The 9,410-nt window shown below is 43.8% G+C and overlaps 1 protein-coding gene across 2 annotated transcripts; it reads right to left on the minus strand.

Annotated features, from left to right (window-relative positions):
* Window positions 1-636: 636 nt before the first annotated feature.
* Window positions 637-5,001, minus strand: LOC119267043 (pentatricopeptide repeat-containing protein At3g09040, mitochondrial-like). Of its 2 annotated transcripts, none has more exons than XM_037548343.1 (5): window positions 2,167-5,001; window positions 1,997-2,092; window positions 1,807-1,908; window positions 1,606-1,692; window positions 637-750 (listed from the first exon to the last, which is right to left on the minus strand). In XM_037548343.1, exon 1 carries the CDS (start codon window positions 4,924-4,926, stop codon window positions 2,227-2,229), a length of 2,700 nt encoding a protein of 899 aa, XP_037404240.1. In that variant the 5' UTR covers window positions 4,927-5,001; the 3' UTR covers window positions 637-750; window positions 1,606-1,692; window positions 1,807-1,908; window positions 1,997-2,092; window positions 2,167-2,226. The 2 variants fall into 2 exon arrangements, with proteins under 2 accessions (XP_037404240.1, XP_037404241.1); XM_037548344.1 differs by having other exon boundaries at window positions 1,807-1,911.
* Between the last annotated feature and the right edge of the window lie 4,409 nt (window positions 5,002-9,410).

The raw sequence follows: 9,410 nt of genomic DNA on the forward strand, positions 1-9,410 counted from the left end.
TCTTGGGGAGAGGATTAACCGAACAAGTCCTAATGGAGCGCCTGGTAGGGGGCAGGGAGGCTGCTGTTCAAATACCGCATTTCTACGTCACAAAAACATTGATTTTCTTTTTCTGCATGAAATGCATATATACTACCAAATACACGCAAACTTTCGTAACATATTTCCGTACGTGGCGTACAAAAAAGAGAGAAATACATACATAAAAATGGACCCCTGGTTTTGTTGGGCCGGGATTTGGTTTCCTTTGAATATTGTTCCAAAATAATAAAGTATGGGATCCCTCAAAACGAAATACAACTCACAATGTTTTTGAACAACAAAATTATAAATCTGTAGTGAACATGTACTCCTACTATAACTTTTCAGTCTTTTTTACTTTTAAATACTGTTTTCTAAATTTCTAAAATAAAGGGCTCCAAGGAGCCAGGGGCTGAAAATTTGCACTCGAAGTTATGCCCATTTTAGTGAACACTGCTCAAGATTGATTCAAACCCGAGTTCAGAAATTACTTTGAGTCTAACTGGGTCAATTTTTTTTTACTTCCTTTTCTTTTCCGAATAAAAAATAGCTTCTATGTGCATGAATAGCTACCACAAATATAAAGGGACTAGTTTGGTTGTCATATAGGTTGTTCTCGCCTAGTTGCATATCTAGAGAACTTATTTATCCGCACCCTCCGGCCGTTGCTCGTCCTCCATGGACCCGTGAGCGGTGAACTCGAGCTGCCGCTGCTCGTCCATCTCGTCCCTGGGGCCAAAAGGTAAATGATCCCATTCATTAAATTTCAGATGACCAACGTTGCAGCTTAACAACAACAGTCAAAATCTAAATTAACTGAAGCATTTAGTTCATAAAATCCAAGATTTAAAAAATGCACCTAAGCTACACCAATATGAGGTGCTCTATAACGTACAAAGAACGGCAAGAGATATATCCAGAAATAAAATAAGAATAACAAATTTCCTCACGGATACAATGGCCTTATAAACCTGAACAGTATGCCGCTGTGAAACCATTCTCATTGCAAAACTGCCAAAAACTAATAAGAAAACCCAACATTCTTTTTAAAGGGACCTGCTTATCCACTAACTATATGACTTGCAATCATGAGTGAAATACTCCTCATGAATAAAGCTCAATCAAGTTCGTAGCTCACTGTGCCTCGTGCGATGATACCATTCACCAAGTTCCAAAGCACAAAAGTTGCCAAAGTAACACAAACATCAAGCTTCATACAAAAATTCCGAGACATGTAGAATATCAGTGTGGATATGGTGAAACACGTAACTAACTGACTGAAAGAAAGATCTATGCCATCGTTGTATGAACCTCTAGAACATTCAATTTTACCACAGTACAAAATAAAAACTCAGCAAGAAAGCATGATTTCAGTACAAAAATAAAAAGTGATAGTATCTCGATGCAAGTTCTGGCAGAAACTTGGTCCAACCTTGTGCGAACACATCAGCAGTGCAATCAACTAAATTCATGAATCGGCAATGTCCTGCAAAACTGCGCTAGCAACTAGTCTACTTATTGCTTGGGTGATGTATATGGCTTATGATGGATGGCATGGAAAGGAAACAGAAAAAAAAAACTGACCAGCTGAATGCATAAATAAGAGATCGGAAAACTGCAGCTGTGCCACCTAGTTGTGGCACCACATCAAATTCGTCAAATAAGCAACATCTGCAAATTTTTAGACAGGAAATCAAGATTAGAACGGATAAAATAAATTTGTATGATCAGAACTAAAACTCACAGAATATAAATGTGTTAAAATGAATGCAAAAGCTGAAGCACCTGAGCATATATGAGTTCTAGTTGACTCCTGAATCTTCACTGCCACCGCGTCCCACATCAAGACTGACCTTGTGGTAACTTCACAAGCCATCTTGGTATCAACTACTAGATATAAAATTTTGCGAGCCCTCAGAAGCTTACAACCATAGTAAAAAATTACGTCTCTGAAATAAATAAACTAGAAACGAACCTGAACAAAGTGTTTTGATCACAGGTAATTAGGCTCCCTTGAGCCGGAATGCAGGGTGAAACCAATAGTCCTTAAAGCTGTGCTGATGCAGTGATGCTAAAATTGCAGAAAATAAAGTGGTCAGAATCAGAATCGCAAATAAATATGACCAAGCATATCAAATTCTTTACCTCGGTAACCAAGCATCTATGCAAGTCCTGGATTGGCTAGAAGATGACATCAGGACCTCATCAAGTAAACATTTCAGCTGAAATAAGCATATCATACTCCTCAATGTCATCATCTTTCTTCATCATTCCAGTAAGATCATCAAGCTTTTCATAGATGCTAAGAGAGTCAGAGTGTTTCTTGTCTTGTACAAGAAATAAGCTTGTCTTGTTCCCTACTGTGACCCAACTACATCCTGGAAATTTTGTTACTCCATTTTCCCGCATTGCTTCTCTGGCTATCTTAGCTTCACCCCAGTTACCAGCTGCAGCATGTAAGCCTGAAACCAACACATATGTAGACGAGTTTTCTGGTTCCAACTCAGTAAGTTCTTTTGCTGCAACTTTCCCCCTTTCTTCATCATTGTGCATTCTGCATGCTGCAAGGTATGTCGCCCAGATCACACCATCAGGTCTGAAGGGCAACTGGTTAATAACTTCTTCAGCCTCTTCAAGATGACCACCTCGTCCAAGGAGATCAACAAAACACGCATAATGATCTACTCTAGGCTTTAATCCATAGACTTTGTTCATAGAATCAAAGTAATGCCGACCCACAGAAATTAAGCCAGCATGAGCACAAGCGATTAGGACACCAAGGAATGTAACTTCATCAGGCTTTAGTTGTGACTCCTGCATTTTCTGAAAAAGCATAAGTGCCTCGTCAGCATAACCATTCTTTGCAAATCCAACAATCATGGAGTTCCATAACGTGATGCCTTGCTTGTTTTCCAATTGTTTGAAGGCTTCAAAGGATGAGGTGATATCCCCACACTTGGAGTACATGTCTATGAGGGCACTAGTTGAAGTTTCATAAGAATTAAATCCAGATTTAATGATGAGCCCATGTATCTCTTTCCCGTCGTTAAGAGCTGTCATCTCTGAACAAGCTTTGAGAATACTAGCGAATGTCGCCTCATCTGAGTGAACATCATAACTGCGCATTCTCCAAAATGATAGCAATGATTGAGAACTGTAACCATTTTGAGCATACCCTGAAATGATAGCTGTCCACTCAAGCAGGTTTTTGTGATCTGGAATCTCTGTCAAGAGTTTGTCAGCATCCTCAGGCATTTTGGACTTCAAATATATCCGGAACAATGAAACACCAAGGGAAGAATCATCATTCAGAAGACCAGACTTCATTGTGTAACAATGAGCTTGTTTGCCAACAATTGAACTGAGAAGTCCAGTGCAACCAGAAAGAATGCTTGAAAATGTAATGCTGGAAGGCTTTAAACCATCTCTAAGAGCCTGCTGAAATGACTGTATAGCTTCATCATCTCTATTGTTCTGCACAAGACCCGCAATCAGAGCATTTATTGTGACTATACTACTTGCATCTACCTGTGCCAAAACCTTCCTACAAGATTCCACATCTCCATGCTTAGAATATAAATCAATCAGAGAGCTACCCACAGCATGATTTGAGCAGATACTATACTTCATTGCTAGGCAGTGGATTTGCTTTCCAGTCTCAGTAGCTCGAATATTGGAACATGCATTCACTACAGTAGCAAAAGACACCTCGTCTGGTGTTATACCATCCGCATTCATCAATCCAAGCATACCAATTGCTTCTTCCTCTTCTCCATTATGTGCAAGTCCAACTATAAGGGCATTCCAGGATACATTATCCTTGTAAGGAATCAGATTGAATAATGTTTTCGCATCATCTATAGCTCCAAATTTGGAGTGCATATCTAATGTTGCATTAGCAACAAGCAAGCTTGCAGCCATGCAATTCTTGATTGTCACGCACTGCACTTGTCTTCCCAGGCAATGTGAATCCAAGTAGGCACATGCACCAAGAACACTGACGAACGTGAATTCATCAGCCTCAAGACCAAGCCTTGTCATATACCAGAACATTTGGATGGCCTCTTCTTGTAACTCATTTCGAACAAGCCCATTGAGCATCGCATTCCACATGACAATGTTCCTCTCACGGGAGAAATCAAACACATACCTCGCCTCACTAATGCAGCCACATTTCGCATAAAGGTTGATCAGAGAACTACCCACGAAAACATTTGCATCCAAGCCATGCCTTATCAAGGACGCATGGAACTGTCGACCTTCAACGAATGCCTTCATATTGGCTGCTGCGCTCAGCATGCTGGCAAAAGTCGATCTACTGGGCCATAATCCCTGCCTCTTCATACCCTTATACAATCCAAAAACCTCATGCTCGATCCCACTCTGTTGCGCATAACTGGAGATGACAGCGTTCCAAGCAACCGTGCTCGGCACCGGCATCCTCTTCAGTAAGGCCCTAGCATCATCCAGCCTACCCAAGCTCGCAAGAATGGAAATGACGGTGACACAAGTCACTTGGTCCGGAGAAGATCCCATCTTCAACATTCTCGAGAACAAAGACAATGCTTCCCCATATCTTTCAGCTCGGTGGTACCCAGAGATCATGCTCGTCCAGCACACGGTGTCTGGGCATGCGATTCCGCCGAACACCCTGCGGGCATCCCCCACGCAGCCGCACCTGGCATACATGTTCACCAGCGCCGTCGCACAGAAGGCGCCCGAGAAGAAGCCGCTCTTCACCGCGTCACAGTGCACCTGTGTGCCGCAGGCGAGGATGTCCAGCCTTGCGCACGCTGACATGGCCGACGCGAGGTCAAACTGGTCCGGCCGGCCACCAGCCAAGCGCTTGATGTGCTTGTACGAATAAAGAACCGCCGTCGCCGGATTCACCCGGACCATTGACATCGAACCTCTCGAACGAGCCCAATCGATTGAGGCTGTGTTTGGTTCGGCTGTGGCTTGACAGAAAACAGCTTGGGGAAGTACCTGTGGGAGATAAGCCGTGAGCTGTGCGCTGTGAGAAAGTTGTAAAGCCATTTGGCAAAAAGCTGTCTAAACTGTGGCTATGAGTGTAAAAGTCTGAATGCGCCTAAAGACAGGAGGGGATGTTTACATGCTGTTTAACAATAAGGATCTCACTAAATGTTGGTTTAGCTATACATGACCATATTGTAGCTAATTAACACCTAACCAAGTTTATTTATTTACATAGAATTTTCGAGTTCAACAACTGTATGAACATGAATTTCCCCCCACTTTGGATAGAAATAGGCATGTGCATCGCATGGAGATACGCCCTCAGAAAAGTGTCAGCACACAGATTGATTCCAACTTTCCATCAGAAGTACAAAACATCAGACACGGAACACTCGAAATAGTTAAACAAGTATAGCTTCCACACTAAAGTAGCATTGTGATTATCATGAACTTGCCAATTAAGAATTACCATCAGCAGTACAGTATCAAGCTGAAGCACATGTAAGAAATGTATCTGCGCATCAATCTTTCCCCAGCCATACATGTAAATATTGGGTTAGGTTCCAGAACAACAAAATAGATAGATTATATGTAGCTAATTTAACACACATAATTAGTTAAGAATCCGGCAGCCTCGATAACTAAGGATCGGATGGCACAACTTACAGAGCTTCACTTGTTTCCGTTCAGGTTGCGGGACAAGGGAAGGTCAATCGCCGATGGCAGCGGGATGTGGACGGAGAGGTCCGGCATCAGGACGTACGGGAGGGAGCGGAGCTCTGGCGGCGGAGCTGCAGCCTGCAGACGACGTCGGGGGCGGATGGTGCACGGGGGCGGGCGGGAGTGGGCGGCGGCGGGTAAAGGACAGAAAGGGCCTGCGCGGGAGGCGAATGGTGGACGGGGGCAGCGAGCGCGACGAGGGAGCGCTGCCGGCGGCCACGACGAGGGCGGGGCGGGGAGGGGAGGGCGTGGGAGGGGACGGCGCGAGGAGTGAGACGTGCTGGGCCGAGCCCAAGCTCACGCCCCCCGCATTGGGCTGTTCGTTCGTTTGGGCTGCTACTAGGCCTGGACTGGGTCGATCCACGAAGGCACAAATATGAGAGCAATATTTTTCTAAAAAAAATATGAGAGCAATAACGAGCGCTCCTACGGGAGCCTCACAACTATCAGCGCCACGTGGCGCGCTCTCAGCCATTCGCCACGTGTCATGCTTTGGATGCTCCCTTTGAATTTTGTCCTTTCCCCCACGCATTTTCGGCTTTTTAAACGGGTTTTTTTCCGGGGGGTTTCGACGTTTTGGTTTTTCACCGGTCTTTCTTAGTTTTTCGATATAAAAAATTCACGAAAAAATGCATTTTCTTTTCTTTTCTTTTCTTTCGCGAGAGTCACGGTTTTGCTTTCGCGAGAGTCACGGCCGTGCCTCTCGGAAACAAAAAAAACGCGAGTCAAGGTTTTGCTTCCGCGAGAGGCACGGGTGTGCTTTCACGAGAGTCACGGCTGTGCCTCTCGAAAACAAAAAAAATTGTGTTTTTCTGTTTTTTTGCGAGAGCCACGGTTTTGCTTCCGCGAGAAGCACGGTTGTGCATTAGCGAGAGTCGCGGCCGTGACTCTCAGAAACAAAAAAAAACATGTTTTCTATTTTTTTCCTTCCGCGAGAAACATGGTTGTGCTTTCGCGAGAGTCACGCTTTTGCTTCCGTGAGAGGCACGGTTGTACTTTCCCGAGAGTCACGCCCGTGCCTCCTCGGAAACGAAAAAAAACATGTTTTCTCTTTTCTTTTCCTTCCGCGAGAGTCACTGTTTTGCTTCCATGAGAGGCACGGTTTATGATTTCGTGAGAGGCACGGGCGTGCCTCTTTCGAAAAGGGAAAAAACCCGTGCTCCCGGTTCAGTTTTTTGTCTGATTTTTTCGTGAAAAAAAAGTTCATCAGAACCTATCAATATGGGATTTAGTTTTGAAGATCTCGGCGCGAGGAATCCAACGGTGAAAGCGATTCGATTTGGACACATGGTTTGGGAGATAAAACGTTTTGAAAAAATGAATCTACGAAAAATGGGAAAACTCCCAAGTTGTGACAAATGGCGGCGCGCCACTTGTCGCAACTTGGGGAGTTGGAGTGATTTTTGCAACGGGTATTCCTTAACTAGTAGTTTCGCACAAATATCGTTTAGGACAAGTGGAACGACGCGTGGCGACTGGGCGGCAACGCGCGACTACTAAAGTTAATATAAAGTTGAGTCATCTATTTTGGAACGGAGGGAGTACATGCTAGGTTGCTATTTGGCGACCTATGCGTCAAATAGGACATGCGAGGGTCAGGGTGATGGCTAGGTCAGGGGGAAGGGTCGTGCGAGGAGTGAACGGTTCAGGAGGGTTTACTACTCTATTTTTTTTTTGGAAATGCAAGCTTTACTACTTAAAGTTCACAATTTTTGGGATACAAATGGGATCATGGGGGCTGTCCCAACCAGACATGACGACAACGATATAAATAATGAGAAAACTTGGCAAATAAATGCGCTTCACTATTTGATGCCCGACCCTCAAAACGAAAAATACAATTGAACTCTCCAGCTATTAACTTAATCTCAACTACGATTTCATCATGCATTCCACTACATCCTTATGTATATAATAAAAACCATTTTATTATTGTCTTTAGAGCATATTTCCATCATGGTAGAGCATGGATGAGCTAATAAGACTTGTGCACTTCATTTGACATGATAGGTCCTGGCTTGCAAGACCTTTCTTAACGCGACCTAAATGTCGGATCTGAGACTCTGAGTCTGTCTTGATGCTGGGATTTGGCAGAGGTGGGAGGGGAGACGAGGGGTAGATGGAAGCAGGGAAGACACCCCGTGAGGATTGACGGGAAAGGGATCAAGAGATTCAGGAGATTTCATGTTGTATGCGGGAGCGGGTCGACAAAGGGAGGTTGCCGAAACAGGGGCGGAACGCGGTGCGCGGCATGAATGTATTTTTAGGTAGTAGACATAGATTGAGAAGATAAAGATTTGATTGTTAAGAAAGGCAGGGATCACGTTAGGAAAATTAGGATTTGAAATTGATTGTCACCAAATTGGATTTTATTGTTTGGTAATGTGCTATAGGTTCCTGCCCGTTTGTAACGTAGCTAGTTAGGGAAGTTTAAAAATGTTAGAATTTTTTTTATTGGAAGGTTAAAAACCCACCATGAAGGGATGGTGGTGGAAGGTGAGACAAAATAAAACCAACTGAAATAATGTAAGTGCATCTAGTGTCTCTTAGTGATTTTGGTGTATTGAAGACTTATAGGTTAAGGAACTAATACGTTTGTGAGTGTACACAGGTTTATAAGTCTATGAGGAGTTTGATATTTACAGAGAAAGTCGACCCCTAAAAATGAAGTTTTTCGACTGAAGACTTTGGATTTCTGAAGACTTTCTGAAGACTTTGAAAGTGAAGAAATTGGTGTAATCCTGAGACTTGGTATTCATTCAAGGAACATGAAGAGTGAAGACTTTTGTTTTCATAGTTTCATTTTCTCTTTCTTGAGTTATAGGAAACATCGTACTGTTAAAGGGGGTCGAGAAAATACTAAGGAAAAATTTCCAAGTGATGCTCAACTCAAATCCTTCCTACCAATCCTTCGAGTGAAGCCATTGGAAATCTCATACAATTCAGTCATATTCTTCAGTGACAGAGACGAAGTTCTTCTGTTCTCTGAGGAATTTGTTCTGACTGAGGAGTTAGGAATTCGCCAGTGCGGATTGCCTACACAGTGAGGAACATGACAGCCCTGAGGATTTTGCTACCCAAAATTCCGACCGTTGTTGTGCTATGCGCCAGCTGTCCCAAAATATCTACCCACATAACGGTCACATCATTGAAGGGCATTTATGTCTTATCATGTCGGGCTGCTCCCTAGCCTATAAATAGCCGTCCCCTACAACCACTAGCTGGTTGGCTGCTCCGAGAGAAACCGACACTTGTCATTTGAGAGCATCCCATCCTCCAAGGACTTTGAGTGAAAATCATCAAGTGAGGAAAACCAAAACCCAAACACCTACAAACCCAAAGTGATTGAGCATCACTGAAGAGATTGATCCTGCGTGGATCCGACGCTTGTTACCTTTGAAGACTGTGCATCTTCCAGACGGTTAGGCGTCATGGTCTAGAGTATCCAAGAGGAAATTGTGGATCGCCGAGTGACCAAGTCTGTGAAGGTTTGGAAGTCACCTGAAGACTTACCACGAGTGATTGGGCGAGGTCTGTGTGACCTTAGCTCAAGGGAAATACGGTGAGGACTAAGTGTCCTGAGCTGCGTGTTTAGGACTGGGCTGGGACTGTGTGTCCTCAGGTTTAAATACCTAGCCGCCCTAACCAGACGTACAACTATCAAGCAGTTGGAACTGGCCTACCAAATCATT

The sequence above is a fragment of the Triticum dicoccoides genome, chromosome 3A (assembly GCF_002162155.2).
Source record: "Triticum dicoccoides isolate Atlit2015 ecotype Zavitan chromosome 3A, WEW_v2.0, whole genome shotgun sequence".
Classification (NCBI taxonomy): Eukaryota; Viridiplantae; Streptophyta; class Magnoliopsida; order Poales; family Poaceae; genus Triticum; species Triticum dicoccoides.

Bases quoted from the DNA above. Each gene is read 5' to 3' on its own strand.
- LOC119267043 (XM_037548343.1), bottom strand. From the start codon at position 4,926: ATGTCAATGGTCCGGGTGAATCCGGCGACGGCGGTTCTTTATTCGTAC.